The following is a 24,989-nucleotide window of genomic DNA, read 5'->3' on the forward strand; positions in this document are numbered from 1 at the left end:
ATTCAGCAGACACTTAATAAAAGAGTTATTATTACTATTATTTCTCCCCAGCCTGACTGTGAACTCTTCTAGGACAGGGACAGGTCTTATTCATTTCTGTGTTCCCAGGGTCCTGCCTAGCAAAGGGCCCTTCACAGAGTCAATGCTTAGTCATTGTCTGCCAAGCGTAGCAGTGATTCCCAGCCCCCAGACTCTTTCCCCTGGCCATTCCCTTAGTAAGTCAGGGGTCAACAACTTCCTGATGGGAGAGGTGGGAATCCTTATTCCCTGTTCGTCTTTTTGTTGTTGTTGTTGTTCGGTATGCGGGCCTCTCACTGCTGTGGCCTCTCCCGCTGCAGAGCACAGGCTCCGGATGCGCGCAAGCTCAGCGGCCATGGCTCACAGGCCCAGCCGCTCCATGGCATGTGGTATCTTCCCGGACCGGGGCACGAACCCGCATCCCCTGCATCCGCAGGTGGACTCTCAACCACTGCGCCACCAGGGAAGCCCTCCCTGTTCGTCTTGTTTCCACCTGGAGGCACATCAGCTGCTGGAGTCTCTCAAAGGGGGTGCTGGGCGGGGGACAAATCTTCATTTCAGGGTACATGGCAGGCTGCTTAGCACCCCACTCCCTGTCCACTACATGCCAGTAGGAGCCTCCAGTCATTGTGACTAACAAAACTGCTTCCAAACCTCTCCAAAAGCCCTCTGGGGGCACAGTTGCCCCAAGTGAAATCCAATGAGCTAGACTCTCAGGCTTCTCCCCACCCACCCCTTGTCCCTTCTGGGGAGCTGCAGAGCGTCCACTGTGGTCTTCCCCCTGCCCCACTGGGGGAGGCCTGAGGGTCTGCTGTGGTGCCTGTGATGAACAGTAAATCTGCTGAAATCAAGTAAAGAATTAGCAAAACCACTGCATGCAGATTGAAAGCCACATGAGTAATGAAGGAGATATTTTGATCTGCAGTTACCTGTCTTCTATATCCATCTCTCAACTTGCCCTAAACTCACATGGGGATGAGCTTCAGGACTCTGGGGTGTCCTAGAACACACCTTGGGTGCCCTGTGCTTAGTAGGTATTAGGGCGCTCTCTTACCTCCCCTGCCTCCCAGCAGCCAAATCAACCCCACTCACCTTCCACCGACCACCATCCCTCCCACAGGAAGGGATTTTCATGGCTCAAGGATTCATATTGTCACTTTTCTTATTTACAAAATCAGTAAACACATACATGATTCAGAGAGGTGATGAGCCCTCAGCAACACTCTCCTTCACCCTGGGCTTGGACCTCTGTCCTGGACTACAGAATCCACCCAGCGGGAAAGGGATCCGGCAGTCTTCCCCTCTCTTTGTAACTTACAGACATGAGAGAATTGAGTAGGAGGTGAATTCTGGGGGCCAGGACCAGGGTGGGATGACAGGGTAGGAAAGCAGGGACAGGAGATAAGTGAGGGAAAGGATATACAGTTTTATAAATAACTAGACAAGATCTGAGCATTTCTTTTGTTGGGGGAGTGCAGACAGGAAGACTAGAGGCATGCAGGGGCAGAAGTGGGAAGGGGAGAAATAGAGCTTGGGGCCAGAGTTGGTGAGGGATTATGTCTGAGCCTTGATTTGCCTCATCTTTAAAATGAATGGGTTGCCTTAGATGATGCCAAAGCAACTTGCTTGCTCTGACATGCTAGGACTCTAGAGGGTTCTAGGCCTGCGGGGCTTTGGAACCAGAGCCCTGGCAATTGGAAGGGCTGTGAGCACCCCCAGAGAGGTGGTTGATGCCCAAACAGGCTATGTCTCATCCCCAGGCTGGTACTGGGGTTCTGTGGAGGTGAAGTAGTCCTCCAGGAAGGACTGCAGATACTCGAAGGTAGGCCTCTCCTCCGGGTCCAGACGCCAGGTCTGTTCCATGACCTCGTACAGGGACCCTGGGCAGCCTGGGGGGCATGGCATGTGGTAGCCATGCTCCACCTGTTCCAGCACTTCCCGTTTATTCATGCCTGGAGGGTGGAGCTCTGTCAGTCAGGGGGCCTAGCCCCTCCTGAAGAGGCAACCAGGAAGAAGCCCTTCCTATGACCACCCTTCCACCTTCCCCACCTCCCAGCAAACCTGGGTAGGGGACTCGGCCCTTGGTGATGAGTTCAGTGAGCAGGATCCCAAAGGACCACACATCTGACTTGATGGTGAATCTGCCAAAGAGGGCAGCCTCTGGGGCTGTCCACTTGATGGGGAACTTGGTCCCTGGAGAGATTGGGGGAGAAGGGAAAGTTAGTGCAGAAATCCCTGGGAACAGCTGGATTAAGAGAATGGCATCTTTAGGACTGGGGACCCTAAGCACAGAGGTTTCTGGGCATAACAGAAAAGACCTGGTATCTAGCCAGCACTTGTTACTGTGTCTAGTATAGTACTGGGCACTTTACAAACATTGTAATAATTCTCATCATAATAATAGCTAACACTTGTATAGCCTTTACCACGTGCCAGGCACCATTTTAAGCGATTTACGTGCATTAATTCAATTAACTTTCATGAAAACCCTGTGAGTTTTATTACTATTTTTTTTTTACTATTACTATTATTATCCCCATTGTACAGAAGAGGAAAAGGTGGCACTGAGTAGTTAATAACTTGCCCAAATCACACAGCTTGTAAGTGTCTAAGATTCATACCCAGGCATTCTGGCTACAACATTTCCCCTATTACACTCTATGGTCTTTCACTTGAGATTTATAGCAGTGCCTTGCACATAGTAGGTGCTTGATAAATATCTGTTGACTTACTGTTGTCTGAATATTTTCATTGAGAATTTTATTGTGAGAAAAGACAGCTCCCAGAGAGGTTAGGTGACTTGCCCAAGGCCACATGGTTGGTAAGTGGAGGAGCTGGGTTTGAACCCAAAGTTGCCTCTTACACTACATCAGAGTGGGAATGTCCTGGATCGTCTGCGGGAAGGTGGGGCCCCATGGCAGCCCCTTGGTGCACTGGAGAGCTCTTGGAAGGTGGGGTGAGGCAGGGCACCTTGCTGGGGGTTGTATTCATCATCCTCGATGAGACGGGCCAGCCCAAAGTCGGCAATCTTGCACAGCAGCCGCTCCCCCACAAGGATGTTGGCTGCCCTCAGGTCTCGGTGGATGTAGTTCATGCGCTCCATGTAGGCCATGCCCTCAGCTACCTGGGGGCGAAGGTATAGAGAGATGGGAACACCATGGTTTGCGTGAGGGATCATTTGAAAAACCCACTTTCCAGACTGGGGCTCAAAGAGAGGGGCAGTGTCCTGCCTCAGGTCACACAGATGATCCAGGGGCTGGGGCTGCACTTCCAGGGTAGGCTAGGCGTTTGAGGACACAGGGATATGTGGAAAATAATAGGAGGGGCTCTGAGAGATAAAGGCTGTTGTCCCAGTTTACCTGGGCTGCCATGTCCACCAACTGGGGCAGCCTCAAATCCCGGCCCTCCCGGTCCTTGAGGAACTCCAGCAAGCTACCTGGGGAGGAGAACTCAAAAAATCAGCATCAAGACACTACTCCCAGCTCCAGGCTTGCCTTCTCTCGCTTGGCCTCGCCCCTCTCCATGACTCCTCTCACATAGTTTGACCCCACCCCTTGCTCCCAGGCCTCTCACCCTAGATCCGCCCCCACTCAGGATTCTGCCAGGTGCCTCAGCCCCTCACAGATCTCGCCCAGGCCCTACTCTCACAGACACCCTGATTCTGCCCACGTCTCGTTTCTTCTCTTCCTCCATCCTCCCTAGACAAGCCCCACTAAGACTCTGCCCCAGATCCTTTCTCATCACAGATCCCGCCTTCACTCGCCCAAGCTCCACCCACCAGCTGACCACCCACGAGGCTCCGCCCCCAGGCAAAGGCTCCGCCCCCAGGCCGGGCCCGCCCCGTCTAACTTGGCTCCGCCCCCACTCCCAACACTCCTGTGTTTTCACTCATTCCGGCCCCTCACTCGGACCCTGCCCATTGTTCCTCGCCCCATCCCAAGTCTCCACCCAAGTCCCTCCCCCAGAGACACGCACCTTAACTTCGCCTCAAATCCCGCCCTCCCAGACTCCGCCTCATGACCCCGCCCCTCACCGTGGCACAGGAATTCTGTCACGATGTAGATGGGCTCCTCTGACACCACTGCGTATAGCTGCACCAGCTTGTCATGGCGCAGCAGCTTCATGATCTGCGCCTCCGCCAGGAAGGCCTTCGGGGACATGGTGCCCGGCTTCAGCGTCTTCACCGCCACCTTCGTGCTGCCGTTCCACATGCCTGTCGGGCGGAAAGGCTTGTCAGGACCGGCTCGCCGCCGTCCCAAGCCCTCGCCCCTGCCTCGGGCCCCGGCCCCCGCTCCCAGGACCTCCGTACCCAGCCACACATCCCCGAAGCAGCCGGTACCCAGCCGCCGCTCGAGCGCGATGGAGCTGCGGCTGATCTCCCAGGCGTCCTTGGACAGGCCCAGCGTCTGCGGCTTCACGGTGGTGCAGGCCGCCGTGAGCAGGTGGCACAGCCCATCGTTCACCTCTGGGCAGTGGGAGATTGGGAGGTTGGAAGTCAAAGGCAGGCCAGAATGGCCCACACATTCCTCACCCCACCCCAGCCCCCAAGATCAGTTATAAGGAACTAGGACACAGCTGAGGTCACAGGCCAGGGCAGAAGGCAACCTGGTCCACTGAGTAGGTGAACATGTTGGTGCCCAGGGAAGGAGGTGGCACCAGAGGGAGAGATGATCCCTGAAAAGATTGGGGGCCTTCGCATAAGAGGTGGCCTCCAGCTGGGCCTGACAGGTAGAAATGGATTTGGAAATTCCAGACAAAGGTGTGGACATGAAGCCCTCACCCTTCCACAGACCTATCCTTGGCCTAACCAACCAAAGCAGAAACCAGGCATGGATGCTAACCTTCCCCTCAACCCCACAGCCCATCCTCCAAGTCAGGTCCACTCAGTCTCCTACCCAGCTCAGACATTAGAGGGCATCCTTTGGCCATGGACAGCTTCATGCCTCAGTTTCCTCTGGAAACCTACAGAGTAGGATCTTGGGCTGGGAGCCCGGATATTTGGGTTCTAGTTCTGGTCCAGCCACTGCTGCTTTGGGAGCCCCTTTCCTTCTCTGGGCCTCAGTCTCAGCCGATTGGTTCAGGAATCTGAAGCACACGCCAGCCTTGAGGGCTGCCCTCACCAAGGTAGTGCTGCACCAGCTCCTGTACCGAGTCGAACTGAGCCCTCGTGGTGATGTAGAAGCCACCTGTGTCCAGCTTGCGGATCTTGTAATGCTTCACGTGATCGCCTCTGGCCTGGTCCCAATCCCGGATGGACAGGGAGTAGGCGCCTGTGGGCAAGGGTCACCTTTGGGCCAGCTTTCCTCCTCATCCCCAGTCTGGGAGCCCAGAGAGGCCCAAAAGGCTGGGGACTCTGAGGTTGGATGGCCACATCCCTTGAACCCAGTCCCAGTTTTAGCTCTGCCCCTCCAACCCTGTCCCAGTCGTGGCCCTGTCCCAAGCCCCACCCCACTGCTCCTAGCCTACCCCTAATGGCTAGGCTTCCCTGTTGGATGGTCAGTGGCACAGCCCCACCTTTGGTGGTCTCGCTCTCTCGAATGAGAAAGGCCCCCCGGGAGTTCCCCGGGGAGAGCAGCTGCCTCTCTGCTTCCTTCCTCCCGATCTTTCCAAAGTACCACCTGTTGGGAGGGCAGGCAAGAGTCAGATACACCCAGTTCAACCTCCAACTCAGCCTCCTGGGAAAAGTCACCTCACTAGCCAAGATTCAGCCTGATTAGGAGGATCACAGAGAAGGCAAATGTAGAATGCCTGGTACACAGAAGGTGCCCAATAAAGGTTAGACTTCTCTCCACTCTCTGGGTTTCTCTTGAATTTAAATTGCTAGAACCCTGGTCATCAGTGACCTCATCAGTGTCCATCTCACTACCGCTCCTTCTATAGGCTCATTTACAGATGAGGAACTTGAGGCACAGAGAGGGGAACTGACCTGCCCACAGGGCTGGCTGATGAGCTCTACCTGAAATCCTTTGCCTCCCACCCTACTTCTTTTCCCACCATCGCAGGCAGTCGCTCAGATTCCTCTCCCTGCACACATCTCAAATCCTTTCCTCATCTGGCGTCCAGAATGACACCCCTTCCTGCTTCTCTTCCCCTCCTATTTTTTCCCCCCTCGGCCGCACTTCGTGGCTTGTGGGATCTTAATTCCCTGACCAGGGATTGAACCCGGGCCAGGACAGCGAAAGCGCCGAGTCCTAACCACTGGACTGACAGGGAACTCCCTCTTCCCCTCTTTTTGACTGCTCCTGCCCAGCTCTGACTGCTGCTTTTCCTCCACTCTCTTAAATTTGGATGTTGTTCTAAGTCTCTACTTCAACCTCAGACCTCAAGCATTCCTTCTGTCTCTTGGATATTCTTCCTGGGACTGAACTGTAGCCTGAAACCAACTGTGAGAGTACACTGGGAGAGTCGAGGTGACCGTAGGTGTCATAGAAGACTCAGATGTCATTTGATCACTAAATTGGCCTGTGACCATCTTGGGCTGAATTAAAAGGAGCGTAGTTTTCAAATCAAGGGAGGTGGCAGTCTCAGTGAACTCTGGGACTGTCAATCCATACCTGGGTACTACGCACAGTTTGGGCAAGAGGGGAAGGCATTGGCGAATAGCGTGTCCAGGAGGGCAGGCAGGGTGGGAAAGGAGAAACTATGCAGACAGAACACATTCCCAAGTTTTATCAATGCTCTGCCCCCACTCACACCCATGACATTAGCTACTTCCTTAATAATTGACATAATCATAACAGCAGTTATTTTGTGTCAGGCTCTGCTGTCATACATATATGTATTCATTTAATTCTTATAACAACACTGTGAAGTAGGTACTATTATTAACCCCCATTAGACAGACGAGAAAATTGAAATGCCTAGTGGTTAAGCAACTTACCCACAGCCACTCGACTCTTAAGCTGTGCTGCCAGAATAGGAACCCAAGCTGTCTGCTCTAGGGCGTGCGCTCTTGACCATGACACTGTTCTTAACCATGAACTGCATGGAGTGCCTCTCTGAACTTCACAACACTGCCGCTGAGATGTGGACCCCCAAACCTCTCACCTTCTGCCTCATCACCTCTCCTCTCCTCCATGCCTCCTACCACCCTCTCCAGATGAAGGCCTCATCCCATTTGAGCTCAGGACCCTGTTCACTCCCATCTGCTCAAGGACACCTCTCCCCCACCGACCAGCCCCCATCTGCAGCCTCTCCATCCCACCACCAGCCTCTACATATGCCCACATTTCTTCCTTCCCCAAAGGAAACCGTTCTAAGCTCTATCCTGCCATCAACATTCTGCTATATCTCTCACCTTCCTTCACTTGAAAAAGCACTTCACACTTGGGTCTCTACTTCCTCACCTCCCACTCCCTCCCAGGCTCTGCTGTCTGGCCTCCACCCCCACTTCACATGGAGAGATCTCTCACCAAGGTCACCCCCACTGCCAAATCCAGTGGCAGCCTCTGACACTCCCTCTCTTGTTTCCTGAAAGCTCCCCTCCGCCCTCTTGGCTGTTCTGACTTAGCCTGGCCTGGTTTTCCAACAGCTCTTTCCAAAGTTGGGTCCTAGGGCCAATCTCTTTCTCACTCTTCTCCCTCTTCCTTCACTCCCCTGTGCAGTTCTATTTATCATCTCCACTCTGAAGAGTCCTGCCACCCCAGCCCAGATGTGCCCTCTGCAGGAGCCACAGCACACAAACTAAGGAGCCTTAGTTCCAATGAGAATAAGATGCCCCTTCCTCTGCGCTAATTCAGGGGCATGGCTTGGCATGTGCTGGGCACCTCGCATACAAAGCACAACCTAATCTAATTGCTGGCCGTCTCTTTCATGTGGGTGTTCCTCTCCACGAATTCAACCTAACAAGCTCGCTCATGTATCTGTACCTGCTCCTGTGTTCCCCACTTTAGCAAATGGCACCCACTCAGTTCCTCAAGAAGGTTTTGGGTCACCCTGGATTCCTCCCACTCCCCATAGCCCAATGGCAAATCAGTCACCAAGTCCTGGTGACTCCCATTCTGCCGTCTCTCCAATCTTTACTTTTCCCATATATATATGTATATGTGAGGCTAGATAAAGAGTTTTTATGAGCCTCATTTTCCTCATCTGTAAAATGGGACAATAATAATGTCCATAGTGTTACTGTGAGAATTAAATGAATCTAGATAGGTAAAGTATCTGTCATAGTATCTCAATTACATCAAGATACTCCATAAATGATAATTCCCTGATTCCTTAATAGAATTAATTCTAAGTAATGCCCCCTTCCATCTGTTTAGCACTTTACAATTTTTTTTTTAAAGCTCATACACTGTTGTTATCTCCGAGGGGCTATATATATATAATGCTTAGCAAATGTAGCCAGACTATCTGGGTTCAAATACCAGTTCCACCTACTTACTAGCCATGTGAACTGGACAGGATATTTAATTTCTCTGTGCCTCAGTTTCCTCATTGTAAAATAGGATTCTATTAGTTTCTAACTTTGTTAATGCATTAACTTTGTTAATGTTGAATTAACTTTGTTAATTCAAAGGAAGCACTTTGAATAGTGTCCAGAACATAGTACGTGCTAGATAATATTTACCTACTCTTAGTGTCATCATTATTATCTTTTTATCCTCACAAAGATCTTACAGAATTACAGGTAAGGAGACAGGCTCAGAGTGGAGCTGTGACTTGCCCAAGAAGTGGCCTTGAGTCTGGACTCCAGGGTCCTGTGTGTAAGGCTGGCCTCCCCCCAACCCCTACTTACTCTTCAGCCTGGATGGAGTCCACAGGGGCCACGTAGTTGCTGGGAATGTAGCCAGTTTGTCCAGAGCTGAGGGACCGAGCCTCCCACCAGTCACCCTCGCTGAAGGCACAGAACAGGCAGCTGCGTTGGCAACCCAGCCCCTGGGGCACCATGGGGCCAGGCAGGGTCACACCGAGGATCAGGTGGACACTGGCCCTGCCAACCCCTCACCTTGGGTACTCACCCTCCCCAAGGCTTTCGTCTATTCTGCCCCCAGCCACTGCAGCTGCCCCGGGAGCTTCTCCCCACTGAAGGAATATGTTTGGGGACATCTGGGCCTCCTGGCTTTCTTTTCTGGCACTTCAGCTGGGCTGGGGTTTGGGCGGGCAGTGGACAGCTAACTAGGTCACTTCTCCATTAAAAACCCCTCCAATGGCTATATTTCCTTCTTGATAAAATCCAGATTCCTCAAGATGGCTTAAAAAGCCCTGCAGAATCTGCTCCCACCCACCTCTCCAGGATCTGCTCTCTCTGTTCTGCACTTCATACTTTATGGCCCACCTATACTGAATCACTTGGTGGTTTCCAGAAGTCATCATTTAGTTTCATTCTCTCTAGTTTCATTCTCTCTCGCTCTCTTCCTTTTTTCTCACCTCTTCTTTCAATGTCTATTCATTTTTCTAGTCTCAGCTTAGAAATCACTTCCAGAAAGCCTGCCCTGATCACTACTACCCTGGAGACCATGGTTGGTGTTCTTTCTGTGCCCATAGTTCCTCAGGCTTCCCCTACATAGTAGCAATTACCCCGGCTTGTGATTGTCAGGTATCCCTCCCCAACTAGGCTAGAGCTTTCTGAGGACAAGGACCAGGTAGGATTCCTCTCTGGGTCCTGCTCCCAGTCCAGGCCATGTCCTGAGCTGGGTGGCCTGATCACTTACATGTTGTTCAGGATGTGGAACTTCTCGCCCTTGGCGAAGGTGAGGTCATCCTCTGTTCGGGCCTCATAGTCATAAAGGGCGATGAACAGGGTCACCCCAGTCCCTGCAGAGTCAGGGCTACTCATCAGGAGGCACCACAGGGGCTGCACCCCAGAGTCCTGTTCCACAGCCAGGCATTATGCCTCCCCACTGCTGCAGTGCACTGGATCGCAAAGGTCTTTGGAATCCAGTGGATTTCTGCTTTGGACATGGATTCAGGACACACCTTCAAGCCCATCCCTCCCACCTTGGGGGCTCCCTGGGGAGTTGCTTCTGCTCTCCCCCACCAAGCAGACTTCCCACTGGCATCTGTCATCAGAGTCCTTCTCTCAGACTGGGAACAGAACTATGTCTCCCCCTCAGACTAGGGTTTCCGAGGGTAGGGCTGTACATACTCCCTCAGACTGTGCGCTAAAAGCAGGGCCGTGTCTCCCAAATCATAATGGAGGCTCCTAAGGACAAGTCCAAGTCTCTCCTTCCCCTAGGTCCTGCCAGGGTCCAGTCAGTGCCTGACTCCAGCCCACTGGACTCACCTGAGATGCCCCTGATGGTGCCCCCATTGAGGAAGGCGGGGCTGGCGGTCTGAGGGGAGAAGTTGTTGTAGTTGGGGATATGGGTGAAGGAGGATGCAGGCCGGCCCTGAGTAGGGGCAGGGCCACAGCGGTCTGCAGCCCCGTAGCCCCTGAAGTCCTCTTCCAGGCCACCATCCTCCTTGGGCCCCGGCTCCAACTTCTTGCAGAACACACAGCCCATTCCACGTGCCCTGCTACAGAATGGGGGGCATGCTTCACTTGGGGCCCCTGCCAGATATGCCACCCTAGGCACACATGCATGCACGCTTGCGCACACACACTCACGCAGGCATGCAGCTTCCTCTCTCAGGCCTGGAGTAGGGGGTGTCCTCCCTAGTGAGGGATAAAGGTGGGGCAGGGCCACCATTGCGTCCACCCCCCCAGCTGCCTTAGTGTGTGGAGAGAGTATGTGTCTCCTCCACGGGGCTGGTTTTCCGCTTCACGATGTTGCTGTGTTCATTTACATATTTTTGCCTTCTAGTGCTTCAATGTGTTGGGTTTCTGTGACTCCGTCGGAGTGCTTGTGTGTGTATCTCTGAGTATTTGTGAGTTTGCTGGTGGGTGTGTGTCTGTGTGTGTGTGTGTATGTGTAGCCTTTTGTGAATGTCTGCGTCTGTGTGTGTATGTGAGTGTGTGTATGAGTGTGTGTATGTTTATTGCATGTGATGGCTCTGTGTGTTCACATCTGTATGAGTATTACGTATGCGTGTGTTTCTGTGTGAGCGTGCGTGTGCATGCCTGTGTGTGTGTGACTGTGCATGCAAGTGGGTGTGTGTGAGTGGGTGCCTCTGTATCTGTGTGTCACGACTCTGTGCATAGCCCTGAGTGGGAGAATTTGTGCCTGTCTGCGTGTGTGTATCTGTGTGTGTAGGTCTGTGTAAGTAGGTGTGCATGTCTCTGTGGGTATGTGTGTGTCTCTGTGTGTGTGTGCATGTCTATGTATCAATGTGTGTTTGTGTGTAAGTGTGTGTGAGGGCTGTGTGCCTGCACCTGGAACTTCCCTGCAGAGGGGGATCAAGGCCATTTCCTGTCATGGGTCCAGCCTCTGGCCTTTCAAGCTGCCTCATTCCGGCTCCCCCATCTGTTACCTAGCAACAGGGTCCTTGTAGGAGGAGGGGGCTGTGAGGAACTGTGGGGCCCAGAAAGACCACCCCCTACCCCATTTCCTGACCCTGAGAGCCCTCTGTCTCCATTCCTCCCACTCACCCCTCAGGCCCCTACTCCTGGGTCAGTGGGGCTGCGGCATGGTCCTTGGGAGGGGCCAGAGACCTGAAGGCGAGACAGAGGACACGGAAGGTGAAGTCTCTGCCAGTGTTCCTGCAGCCAGATGCCAGCGCCTGTCCTCTCCAGGAAGCCAGGGGGCCTGGGCTCGGCCCTAGCGTGCCTTCTGCCTTCATTTTCCTTCCCGCAGCCCCGGCTCACGTATACATCCACCCCCAGACAGGACACACCACCACACCAGCCCTCTCGCACTCATATCCACCTGACACACCGACACATAGAGTAGCACCCATCAGCACACAGTCACACACCAGTACTCATAGCACACACTTGCACGAGTGTGCTTACCAGCACTGCCACACACCAACACAGCTAACTCTCACACGAGCCCAGGCTCTGATGCATGGTAGCACACACAGGCACACACATGCCGCAGGCTGCCTCTCAGGCTAACAGACTTGTACACTCACACACTCGTACCTTTGGGTTAGACCCATGTCTCTAACAGGATTTCTGTCAAGCCCTGCTCAGCTCACTACAGGCCTCTGGTCACTGTCTCCTAAAAACAAGCCCAGCCTCCGGGCGCTGCCTCTGCTTCCACCCTGGGCTGGGTAAACCCTGGCAACCCCAGGACTATATCTGGTAGCTGAGTGCAGGTGGACACCTACCTCCAGAGCTTGTTCTTATTCCCACATCAGGGAAAGGCCCAGGTCAGAAGCCAGAGCCACCAGGGTCCCTTGGGGGCCCCCTAAGTGAGCCAAGCCTTTCCTGGTAGCTGTGTCCTCTGAGTGACACGGCAGGCAGGTCATTGAGCAAGGGCTCTCCACGCCCCTCCAGAAACTCTGCCATTGCAACACTCAGAGAGGAACTGCCGGGGAGAGGGCTCGGTTATCTCAGATATGAGAGGAATGGAGAGTTCTAGGCTGGGACCAACCCAGTGAACCCTAATTTCTCCCAGAGGGGCCCAAGGATCCTTGGGACAGGTGCCCGGTCTTGCTTTTCTCAACTCCCAAGTCCATTTCCCTTTATGGATAGCCTCCCCCCTCTTCTCTATGGGTCCTGCCCCTCCTACACAGCACTACTCACCTCTTCCAGGAAGCCTTCCTGGATCCACTGGATCCAGCTGCTTAGCCGATGGCTCTGTCACATCAGTGCCCTGACCCCTACTCTAGACCCACCAGCCTGTCTCATGCTCCACTGTAACCATTCTCCCGTGTGTGTGTGGGGGGGGTGACACTCATGTGGTGAACTGTGAGGCAGGCTGTGGTTTGAGCCCCAAAATAGGCCCTGTTCACCAAGCCATTGCCGAGATCTTCACCTCAGGACCCCTCCCCTGGGGTGAAGCCACTGTCTGAAGGGCTACAGGGCTGGTTAGACTCAGGCAGAGAATAGACGTGGAGGTGGGGGGCATCTAGAGCCAAGGGAGGGGACTTCAGGCACTGAGGAAACAGATGGGGGTAAGATGAAAACAAAGTTATAGGGTGAGAATGGAGGTCTTCTCACAGGAAGACACATTGCACATCTCAAACAATACAGAGCCCTACACGCAGGTCCACATGGCCCTCCCGACACCTTCTCAGACGCACACACGTCACCTCAGCTACCCGTAGCGCCTCACACAGAGACTCTGAGCTCCTCTGTACAGATTCACAGATGCAGACATCTGTGAATACACACACACTTTCAGCCCTCACCCATCTACACACACACACACACGCGCACACACACGCAGCCTCTCCCAAAGAATAGCATATGGAGGATTTATAGCACTTCCTCTGTGCCAGCCACTGCATTCAACGCTTTATATATATTACCTCATTTTATTCTCACGACAACTCTACGAGGTAAGTATTATAATTATTGATAAGGCAACTGAGGCACAGAGAGGTTTAGAAACTTGCCCAAGTTCACACAGATGATTTATCCTGGCGTTTGGTTCCAGGATCTGAACCACTTCTCTTCCATTGCCTGGTCACAGACACAGATGATTACAGCCATTCCTGCAAGCATGCACAGGTGCACGGAGCCCCCAGAGGGAAACCCAGAGATATATGTAGCTCCCCCATCCCTGAGACACAGACCCACACAGAGCTCCCCTCTGTAAGAGATACAAACTTATACAACCTCTTGGGTCCCCACTTAGATACAATGCGGCCACTTCCAACAATTCACCGGTACATGTTACCACAATGTTTTCAAATCAGCCTAAGGGGAGCCCAGAATTCTGCATGCCTGGAGTGGAACGTGGGTTCAGAAACTGTCAGCTTCCGAGAAGGAGGCGGAAGGCTCTGTGGGCTTAGGGAGAGTCCTGGCAAGGCAGCGGGGGCAGGGGTGAGGGTATCCTGGTATACTGACTTAAAACAAAAGGGGGAAAAAGGGCCCTGATTTGTAGCAGTTGCTGATTTCCATGGTGTAAATATTCCCACCATGGCTGATTTCAAGTTACTGAAGTGACTTCCTGAACGCTGGGCTGGAAAGAGATTCGCAGAATCAGCTCCCAAGAGCCAGTACCAGCTAGCTAGCTCCAGCATATCACTGCCAGAAAGAAACAAAGAGAAGAGACAAACAGACAGAAATGAGAGGTAGAGAGACAGAGAGGGACAGAGACAGAGAAAGAGAGAGGCAGACACAGAGAACTAAAGAGCTAAAAATAGGAAAAAGAGAAAGGGAGCAGGTAGGGTCCTCTCTGCTTGGCATCTGCATGAAAATAGCCCCCTAGGACTCTTTGTCCTCACCTAGCTCTGATCTCAACTACCAGCCACCAATTCCTAGGAGGGTAATTTGACTTCCTAAAAGTCTGGGGGGGGGCAATGACTATTAGTTTTAAAATACTAATTTATTAAACATCTACTCAGTGCCTGACGTGCCAAGTAATTCCCATGATTGATCTCATTTAGTGACCCTATGAGGTAGGTTTTATTTTTACCCCTATTTTACAGATAAGGAAGCTGAGTCACAAAGGTGTTAAATAACTTCCCTAAGTTTAGCTACATAGCAAGTAAGGGGAAGCTAAAATGCAACCCCAATCAATTTGGCTCCAAAGCCCATCATAAGCAATGTTGTATTTTGAAGTCCTTGTGAAAGCAATAATGTATGTACCTTAATGAGCACCTACAATGTGCCAGGCCCTGTGCTACATGCCCTGAATTCTCATTACAGCCCAGCAAGGGGAAGCGACCTGCCCAGGGTCTCTCAGGCAATCACTGATTTTCATAGCTCTTAGAATCTGAATCCAGGTCTCTCTTTTCTCAGCGCCGATCTAGGCTGCCTGCTAACACCAGAAAGGCACTAGCTCAGAGAACGGCTACAAGTGTTCTGGTCACTGCAGGGAGTTGAGTCTGTTAATAAACATGCCTCTTGAACATCTGGTTGACAGGAGTTGGCTTCCAAAGTCTGATCTGGATCAAAATCAGGTTGTGGATGTCAGAGCTGAGGTCCAGTCCTGGACCATGTTTTTCCCACCTTCAGCATCTCCCTCTGTGTGGTCCTACCCAGCTCTGGGGCCTTGGGTGAATAACGTGAGCCCTCTGAGCCTCAGTTTTTGCACCTGTACCTTCTGTGCAGTTGTTGGGAAGGCTCTTGCCCAGTGTGGCTGAGTGAGGCTGAGAACCATATGCTAGAATGGCTCCCAGGGACCATTTATCAGTCTACCTCCCTCCTGTGTGTAGGGGGGAAGTGACTTGCTGGAGGTCAAACAGCCAGACAGGGGATTCAAAGCCAGGATTATTAATTTGGGTCCAGAGTTCTGTTCCTGGCTATGCTCTCCAAAGCCTGAGCAGGAGGTCATGCTGTCCCTGACTGGTGAATGTCATATTTCCTACCCAGCTCCTGGCCAACTGATCACACCACCCTTGCCATACGGCAGATGGCCACCCAGCAGGGAACCTGCCTGCCTCCCACCCCTACTCCTGGACACAGGAGCCCCAGGCTCACCCATCTTTCTTGAGGTCCATACTTGCCAGTGCCACATCAGGGCTTTGATGTAGACACAGGACGTCCTGTGGGATCTGAAGACAGACTTCGCCTCAAATTCTACCCTGCCTGACAACTAGCTTGAGACATTGGGCAAGTCAGTTCACTTCTCTCTGAGCTGCAGTTTCTTCGCCTAGAAAATAGGAATCTAAATCTCTACCTCATGGGGTTGCTTCTGCGCATCAACTGCGGTCAAGCCCCTGAAAGCACAGGGCACTCAGTAGTTGCTCAGTGAACTTTCACTTCTGTTCCCTTCCCTTGAGGAAGCCCCCCTCCAAGGCTGAGGGAGGAGGAGTGGCAAGGCTGAGAGGAAAGGGAAGTGCTCTGGGTGAGGCGGGAGGGCTGAGCTGAACCAGCTGCCTGGGGGATTTCACCAAAAGGGAACTGGGACTGAACAGCAGCGGGAAACCACCATCCAGCAAGAGTTCCGGCTCCTCCTCAGGGCTCTGGGCTGGCCAGGGGCAGGCCCAAGTTTCAGCCCCGCCGCACCCCATCCCTCGCCAAGGCCTGACACCCCTGATGAAGGCTTCCACCCCTCACTGGGACCCTCCACCCCTCACTGGCTCTAGTGCCCTTACTGAGCCCCCATCTCCCTCACTGAGGCCCTCGCCTCTCATAGAACCTCCAACCATCTCGCACCATTCCTGCTTGAGGCCTTACCACCCCCAGCCCTGAACACCCAGGGGCTAAGAGGACATACCAGGGTCTGACTCTGCCACCGCGGTAGGGCCAGGTGCGTGCAGGTGGGAGGGGGGCCACACTCACTTTCCCCTCCACATGGCCCTGAGGGCGTCAGCTGAATTTTCTCCATTTCTTGTGGGTAAAGGTGGTTTCTCATCTGTTGCTGAAAACCTACCCATTAGCCTCTAAAATAGGGGTCTTGAGGGAATTGAGATTCTTGGGGGATGGGAGCCATGGGTGGTCCAGGAGGAGCTGAGGGAACAGGAGCCTAGATTCCACAGTGTGGCCAGACTTCCCCAGGGTCCCATGCTAGCCCAGCCTGGTCTGCTCTGTGCAGGAAGGGCCCTGGCTCCTCCTTCCCCAGTTCTGGGGTCTCCCTACCCATCCTCCCAAAAGTCTGGCCACTTCCTTTGCCACGTCAGCCCCAGGTGGCTTCAGAGAACACCCAAACACCCACACATATGCTCACACGCTCATGCTCATTCACTCAAAGCCCAAAGCACACCCACAGACACTCTCCACCCTCACTCACCGCTTCATACCCACTGGAGAGCAGGAGCCAGCCATGAAGCCCAGGAACCCCATACCTTCTTCCGTCACGCCCCTCCTCACCCGCTCCCCCCTCCAGAGGGCTACGTGGGATTTGGTAGGGTTGAGGGGGGAACGCCGGCCTCATCCCTGGCTACTTCCTTCACCACATCAGGGACGGGATACCCTGGACTCTGGGTCCCTACTGCTGGCCTGTCAGTCCTTCACTCCCAAACCTCCATCTTCCCATCTTAGAAGTGGGAACAGAGCCCTGCTCTCCCACCACCACACACAGATGGAAGGATGCCAAAGGACTCAGGGATCACTGGTTTCAATAAAATGAAGTTTCCATAAAACTCATATTCTTGAACTTTGTATTATTTGGAATTGAGAACGGCAAAACTTGCTGACAAACCAGTGCTTATACCATGAACATAAACACAAAAAATAGCAAAAAAAGGGGGGGCAGGGGTGTGGGGGACATATCTCAAACCTGCTGACTTTCCCAGTATGGGGCCTCAACAGACCCACAAACATTTATTTCACTGGAAGTCAGCTGCGTGCTGGTTCCTGGAGGCCCTGTCAGGCTTTTTGGTCCCGCTCCATGCTTTTGAGAAAGTGAAGGGGTGATAAGTCTTAACCCCCTCCAGCACACTGGGCAAAAACTGCTTTCTGCACCTGGTTCTCATGACTGGGGATAAGGTGGGGGATGGGAGCTGGGTAGGGGCAGAGATAATGTCCTACATAATTCAAATGAGGAAAATGAGGCCCAGAGAAGCCCCATAACTTGCCTAAAGTCACACAGCAATCAAGGTCCCAGTCTGGCTAAGTCCCTGAGAATGCAGATTCCCCACCTCAGGATCCCTGAACACTGAACATCATTGCCTTACTCCTCTGTCCCGCAGGCCGCCCCCGACTGAGGACCCAAAATGGGGGGGGGGGAGGGGACCAAAGGGGGCACCGTGGGCGTTGAGTCCTGCTGCAGCCAAGCGCTGGGCTCGGTTTCTCCGCCCTCTTGTTGCCATGGAGACAGCCCCTCCCTGCAATCGCGGTCAAAGGCAGGATTTCCGTCGGGGCGGCCAGCAATTCCCGGATCCCGGGAGGAACGTGGACCGAGACCGCCACCGCGGGCCAGGAGGGGGCACCCAGAGAGGCCCATCCCTGCCGAGGGCGGGGACTTCCCCAGGAAACGGGAACCCACGCCTCCAGCAAGTTGAAGGAGTCCCCTAGCCAACCGGGACCCGCCCACCTGTGCTGGGCGGGAGAGTCTAGGGGGCTGCAGCGTGGCAGCCTCCCCTCCCTTCCCAGCTACAGACTTCGCCCCCAACTTCTGCCGATTCCGGATAGGGGGACTTTCTGGACCCCCGGAACTGCGCCCCACGTTCTGCGTCCTCCAGAAATGGTTCTCCTTGACCCCCTTCTGGCAAACTCCCTCACCTGATTCTCCCAGGCCCCCCACCTAGTAGTTCCTCTCTTCCAGACCCCTCAGCTTCTCCCCAAATTCTCGCTTTCAAGGTTCCCAGGCCCTTGTGGGGGTCCCCTCAGTTTCCCTCCCCCGACCCAGCCCCCTTCCCAAATTCTATCTCTACAGGTTCCCTCCGTTTTCCCCACCAGACCATTTTTGGGGGTCCTTTTAGTTTACTTTCCCCATATTCCCTCATCCCCCTCCCCACATTTTACCAGTTTCACTCTCCAGGTCTCCTCAGTTTTCCTTTTTAGGCTCTTTTCAGAGCGGGGTCGCTTTGGCCTTCAACTCCCTCAGCAATCCTCCCCAAGTTCACGTCCCCCCACTCCCCAGCAACCCGGACCCTGGGGCCTAGGGCGGGCTGGAGGCGGGGCACCGCCTGCCCATCCAGCCCCACCTGACTGCACCTACCTGGTCCCAGGGGACACCGCTTCTGACCGACCCCGGGGCTAGCCAGCCGGGGCTCCCAGCAGCCAGAAGTACCGACGGGGGTGGGGGCGAGAAAACTGGGGTGCTGCCCGCTTCTGACCGCCGCCCCCTCTGGGCAGAGAGGAAGAAGCAGCCTCGGACTTCTCTTATTGCAGCCGCAGCGGCGCGGTGGCGGTGGCGACGAGGAGAACTTGCAGTCAACGCCCCAGCCCCAAGCCAGCTGCCCGCAGCGGGGAGGGGCCCTCAAATCCCAGGCCCTCCCGCCCCCATTTCCCACCTCCCCCCGGGTTACCGCGGCTCGGCTTTCCCAGGCCTCCCCCTGCACCCTGGCTCCTGTCCCCAGACCTGAACCCCCAGCACAACCTTCCCAAGACCCCCTCCAAAGGGGCAGGTTCCTCTCACCCAGAAGCACCTGCTCTTTTAAAATCATGGCATTTAAGGTTAAGAGGGGCTTTTCTCTATCACTGCCCCACCCTCCTTCTGCAGCTGAGAAAACTGAGGACAAGATGCGGACAGACCTTAACTCAAATTCTCACAGCCAGTTGACCTCAGACTGCTGTCACCAGGGCCACTTCTGATCCAGTCACCACACCTTGCCATCCTTGGGGACTGAGCGCTGGGGAGGCAGGGATCTAGGACGGTGGGGAGCAGCAGAAGACCCTTCTCTTAGGAAACTGCTTTTCAGAGGATCAGTCACTGGGCTACACTGAGGAAGCAGGGAGGTGTCAAGCCTCCCCCACACACCCAAGTTTTAGAAAAACTGAGTAGCATCTTCTATCACAGGTCCAGCCTTTCCAACGATCAGGAGTCCCTGACCTCCCCTCAACCTGGGGTTCAATCCCCCCTCCCACCATTATTACTTCTTCAGCCTTCAGCCAGGACCAGGAGAATCCCTCCTGTCTGGGGAGGAAGAGATGTGTGTGGGAGGGCTGTTTGGTGGAGAAGTATGTGTGTTGGGATATAGTGGGGAGGCAGGGAGTGTGTGTAAGAACAGGTGTGTGTGTGTGTGTGTGTGTGAGTGTGTGATTGGAGGGAATGAACATGATGACTGCAATTTTGGAATCAACAACTGGGACACATTATGCAGGCACACGTGCTTCTGTGTATGAGCAGGGATGAGTTTGAATGCCTGTGTGTGTCTGTGCACACGCATGGGCTCACGTGTGTCTCAATATGCTTGCGGGGTGGCAGAGAACAGTGGGGTGCAGGTAAGAATGGCTTTCTCTTAGGATAATGGGAGGAAGGATGGGGGGAGGAAGACACAGGGGAGGAGGTGGAGGTGCAGGGACTTGGGAAGGGTGGCGTCACCCTGGCTGGACATCATCACCTCCGCCATCAAGCACTCCCTGACTGGCTATTGTCCCACCTGTTCAGTTAACAAACAAACATTTATCATTGCCTGTCAGGTGTCAGGCTCCAGGAGCACAGACATGAAAGAGACTGGTCCCATCCCTGGGGATCCCCCAATCTATCAGGCTCTGTCATCCTTCAAGGGCTGGCTTCTTATCCCCAGCTGAGCACTCAGCATCATTTTCCTGGGGTGTGCGGTGTGAGATATGTTTTCCTCAAGGCCAAGGACTAGACCTGGCTCTTGGCAATGCCCCTGGGGCCCAGGCAGGGTCTGGCACAGAGAGGCAGGTTCTCTGGGTACAGGAGTGCATGAATCAATCAAGGAGGAAAGGAATTAACAGGTAAACAAATGAAAGCCCAATGAAAAAATAAACGACTGAATGTAAGAATTAAAGAATGAATGAAAATATTCAAGAATCAATGAATAAGCAAATGAACAGAACAGAACTGCTTCTGCTTTTAAAATACAAATCAGACCACATAAGTTCCTTGCTTAAAACTCTCTCACGGCTTACCTCCCATTTTGCTTGGAATAACAAAAATACAATTCAATAATAGGGAAGAATAATAAAATCCAAATGCCTTGTCATGACCTCCCAGCCTTGCGTACCTGGCCCATGCCCGCCTCTTCAGGTCCATCTGGGCCATCCTCCTCTTCAGCCACACTGGAATCCTTTTCAGTTCCTAGACTACATTGACTTTTTGCCTCAGGATCTTCTTACCTGATGTTCCGTCTTCCTAGGACACTCTTTCCTTGGCTTTTCACAGTACTAGCTCCTTTCTGTCCTTAACCTGAAGTGCTGCCTCTTCAGAGAAGCCTTCCCTGACCACCTCATCTAAGGAGGTCCCTTTATTCTTGCCCTTGGCACCCAGTTTGTCTCCTTCACGGCAGTTGTCACAATCTAGAACTGAGTATTTCTCAGTTCATTGTTGATCATCTCGGGGTCTCTCTTGACTAGATCGGGGCTCTGACCTCAAGATATACCTGGCTTCACCCAGGACAGAGATAGGCCGAGTCTATGACTCTCATTCATCCATTCAGAATAACATGGTGGTTAGGAGCACAGACTCTGGGCTCAGACTGCCTGGTTTGCAGTCCAACTCTGCCTCTTCCTAGCTCTGTGACTTTGGACAAATTATTTTACCTTTCCATGCTTCAGTTTTTCTTCATCTGTAAAATGGGGAGTCTCCACCTCACAGAAGTCTTGAGAGAAATTGATGAGCTGTTAGACTAGTGCTTGGTACATAGTAAGTGCCATATAAGTGTTCGCTATCATTCATTCATTCGTTCAATCATACTCAAACTTCCCTGTCACTAGTCTGTGGCACGCTGAGTGGTGGAGGCTCAAATAGGAGTCAGGTCCAGTCCTTGCCCTCCATGTGGCACGTGCTCCCCATATGACACAGGAGACAATGGGCACAGGGCAAAAAGGCCACGGGGGGGGGCCTCCCCCGCTATCCTTAGTGCTCACAGTTCCTGCGCTCGCTCATGTGTTCCTTTAAATCAGTTCTGAAAACTGATACCAAAACCAAAAATCAAGGCCCAGCAAGCTGCTGAGACCTCCCATCCATTTCTCATCCAGCCATCACTCTCCCGCTCTCACTTCTGTTTTCAACTATCTTGGATTCTGTGGTCAGTTGTTATGGTGCCCCTTTGCCAAGCCCCTGCCCTGCCTTGCCACCCTCCAGTGTGCTTGCCTGGAAAGCCCCAGGCCTGCAACAATCCAACCATTCACCTTCTCTGGGTGAGGAGGAGAAAGCCACTTGCCAGACAGACAAGAGTTACAGCTCCCAGATTCAAAGGACGCTAACCAGGCCCAACAACCCTCCAGTGCATTTCTTAGTAAGCTGGCCTTGTATGTCTGCCCAGATGACCAGTTCACACCCTTTCTTCTGCCCTCCCCCTTCCCACCCTTTTCCCCCCTCCCCACTTGCACTCTACATCCTCCCACCTTTTTAGGACTTCACGCCTTCCGTAACCTCCTCTCCTGCACCATGTCTTTCCTCTCCAAAGAACTGTCCTCTCAGCATACAAACAGGTTCTAGAATTTCCCATTAAGAAAGAAAAAAAACCCCAAAACCTTCCCTTAGAGAATTTAACATTTATCCTGTCTTTTTAGGAGGAGCTTCAGTTCATTCCTACTTGATGAAGGAAAGCTTTTCTTTGTAGAAGAATGCCAGCTAATACACTAGAGGGAATGTGAGAACTAGAAAAACTCCATTTTGCAGCCTCAAGTAGACAATCAATTTAGGCAAGAATCGTCAATGATGTGTTAGTCACGTCGCATAATGCTGAAGGAGCCCCACACAGCTGACCTGGCATTTGCAAAGAGGGTCTCTCTTTTCAATGGAGAGGTCTAGTGGGCATCCTGCAACTCACACTGTAACTGGCATAAGCTGGCAGTACGTGCCTCCTCATGCGATGACTATTAGGTATACACCATCAGTATGAAGAATTCTTGCTACAGATGCTTAACCTGAATCCAATCAGGGGTTAGCAAACCATGGGTCAAAGATGGCCCTCTGGGCTTTCCTGGTGGCGCAGTGGTTGAGAGTCTGCCCGCCGATGCAGGGGACACGGGTTCGTGCCCCGGTCCAGGAAGATCCCACATGTCGCGGAGTGGCTGGGCCCGTGAGCCATGGCCGCTGAGCCTGCGCGTCCGGAGCCTTTGCTCCGCAACGGGAGAGGCACAAAAAAAAAAAAAAAAAAAAAAAAAAGATGGCCCTCTGCCTGTTTTTGTGCAGCCCCTGAAGTAAAATGGTTTTTACATTTTTAAACGGTTCTAAAAAATCAAAGAAAGAATAATATTGCGTGACATATGAAAATTACGTTAAATTCCAATTTCAATGTCCTTGAATAAACTTGTAACTGAAACACAGCCACGCTCCATTTGCGTACTTTGTATGGCTACTCTCATGCTACGACGATGATGTTGAGTACTTGCAACAGAGATTGTATGAGCTGCAGAGTCCAAAATATTTACTTTCTGCCCCTTCACAGAGAAAGTTTGCCATCCTGTGGTCTCCACCTAACTTCCAGTTACAAGCGACACCGGGTTTAGAGGATTACGGTAAACAACACTAGAGGGAACCTTCACACTCAACTATAATGTGGAACATTCTGAAAGACAACTGACTAGGTCATTTAAAACAGTTGCTGTCTTTAAAAAAAAAAAGGCAGGATGGGGTCACTGTTCTCTATTCAAGGAGACCAAAGAGACATCATTGCCAAATGTAATGTATAAAATTTGGCTAGATAGTTTTGGGGAAAAAAACAGCTATCAGGGTGTGTATTAGTCAATGTGTTTTTCTCCCTCCCGCCTAGGCTTTCGGCTCCACTAGGGCAGGGCTTTGGTCACCAGATCTACCCAGCACATCGATAGTGCCTGGCACCTAGTAGGTGCTTGATAGACGTTGGTTGAAAACAGGAATGAACTTTGCTTGGGGGAGAGAGAGATGACTCCCCAGGGGAGAGAGTATCTAGTGGGTTCTGAAGGAGAAATAGGAGATTACCCACAGGTGAAAACTCTGATAGAGTCCCTCCCCCGACTTCCACCCCACCCCCGACTTCCACCCCCCACCCCGAGGCTCTGGGATGATACTCCTTCTGGGGACCCAGACAGCAGAATTCTGACCAGTGGGTGCAGCCTCAGGCAGCAGAATTTCAGCTCAGAAGCAGGAAGAACTACGTTCTCAGAATAGCTCAGCAGCAGAATGGTTGGTCTCAGGAATCACCAGGGAGAGCAACAGAGGATATCCTCATGGACTAGCCTCATGTATGGGCAGGGGATGGGCCCCCATGGTGATGCACACAAGTCCCACTGCCAATCCTTGGCCCAGAGGTCTCCCCAGCTGGCAGCCTCTCTCTCCTCTTTTCTTGCCCAGGCTCAGCCTTCTAGGCAGGTGGTATTTTCTCCCTTCCCTGACCCTCGAGCGCTTCTTGTCGGCACCGCTGGAGGGCGATTGGCACGCTCTGTCTTTTATGAGCAGCAGGTCTTTACCTGGGTAAGAGGCAGGGCTTCTGACAGGCTGTGTGACCTTGAATAAGGGTCTGCCCGCCTCTGGACCTCTGTTTCCTGATCTGTACAAGGACAGGGTGGGACAGGATGCCCTATGAGGCCTATTCAACCTCCAGATGTCTTGCTTGGTGTCTGGTCCTCTTGTCCTCTATGGGACTGGGGTCTCTTGGAGGACAGAGATGGCACTGGCTCAGGTCCCACTGCCAGGACCCCCAGGAACAGACCTGGCTCATGGAGGGCAGCAGGGTGTGGTGCTGCTCTGACTTCTTCCTTGTCAAAGGTAGGATGGACCAAATTTAAGCCCCATAGGTTACTAGCTATGTTTTCTTAGGCCGTGACTTAACAACTCTAGGCTTTAATTCCCACATCAGTAAAACCAGAACTTAATATTTATCTGCCAGGATGAGGAGTAAAGGATATGATGCCTTTGAAAGTACCTCGTACATAGCAGGTGTACAAAAGGCTGTCAGGAGCCAGGGAGAGATGTCTGATCAGGAGTTTTAGAATCTCTCCCACCACCACTGTATACCCTAGTCCCTGCACGCACATAAGCTGATTGATGCAGGGAGAAATAATAAATACTTTATGTCTATGTCTGATGCAGGCCTGGCACATAGTAGGCACTCAATAAATACTTGTTAAATGCAAGATTCATTCTCTAACTGCTAGTTCACTGGAGCCTTGAAGCAAACTGGTAAGGGGCAAGATAAGTATTATTATCTGTTTCAAAGGTAAAGCGACTGCAGCTCAGAGGGGAAAAGTGATTGGCCTAAAATAACACGACAGAGCTGGCCTTGGAACCTAGCTCCTTCCACTGCTAACCCATAATTAATATCACCTTCCATGCAGCCACCTCGCGGTCAGGGACTTGCTAGGTTCTGGCTACACTCACCCTCACATAAGGGTGACCCAGTGGGTAGCACTTGAATAAGCACAAAAAAGGGCAAGTAGCCCCCCCAAACCCTCCCCAGGGGCCCAGCTCCACTCCCTGGTGACTCAGAAGCCCTACTGGGTCACTGTGTTCCTTGAACAGAGACAGCTT

At 52.7% G+C, this 24,989-nt stretch overlaps 1 protein-coding gene across 7 annotated transcripts; it reads right to left on the reverse strand.

Annotated features, from left to right (window-relative positions):
• Positions 1–1,166: 1,166 nt before the first annotated feature.
• FGR (FGR proto-oncogene, Src family tyrosine kinase) lies at positions 1,167–18,713 on the reverse strand. Of its 7 annotated transcripts, none has more exons than XM_082612574.1 (13): positions 18,561–18,713; positions 11,489–11,551; positions 10,244–10,473; positions 9,672–9,774; positions 8,756–8,854; positions 5,533–5,636; positions 5,139–5,288; positions 4,328–4,483; positions 4,052–4,231; positions 3,378–3,454; positions 2,989–3,142; positions 2,080–2,211; positions 1,167–1,970 (listed from the first exon to the last, which is right to left on the reverse strand). In XM_082612574.1, exons 3-13 carry the CDS (start codon positions 10,461–10,463, stop codon positions 1,762–1,764), a joined length of 1,584 nt encoding a protein of 527 aa, XP_082468700.1. In that variant the 5' UTR covers positions 10,464–10,473; positions 11,489–11,551; positions 18,561–18,713; the 3' UTR covers positions 1,167–1,761. The 7 variants fall into 7 exon arrangements, with proteins under 7 accessions (XP_082468700.1, XP_082468701.1, XP_082468702.1 ...); XM_082612575.1 differs by having other exon boundaries at positions 10,244–10,476; XM_082612576.1 differs by lacking the exon at positions 18,561–18,713 and adding an exon at positions 15,437–15,454 and having other exon boundaries at positions 10,244–10,476.
• Between the last annotated feature and the right edge of the window lie 6,276 nt (positions 18,714–24,989).

Source organism: Mesoplodon mirus (assembly GCF_964341445.2).
Source record: "Mesoplodon mirus genome assembly, chromosome: 3".
NCBI lineage: Eukaryota > Metazoa > Chordata > Mammalia > Artiodactyla > Ziphiidae > Mesoplodon > Mesoplodon mirus.

Coding starts and splice junctions, on each gene's coding strand:
- FGR (XM_082612572.1), bottom strand. CDS start 10,649: ATGGTGGCCCTGCCCCACCTTTATCCCTCACTAGGGAGGACACCCCCT. Junction 3,455..4,051: donor GACAGAATTCCTGTGCCACG/GTGAGGGGCGGG, acceptor TCTCCTCCCCAG/GTAGCTTGCTGGAGTTCCTC. Junction 1,971..2,079: donor GGGCCGAGTCCCCTACCCAG/GTTTGCTGGGAG, acceptor TCCACCCTCCAG/GCATGAATAAACGGGAAGTG.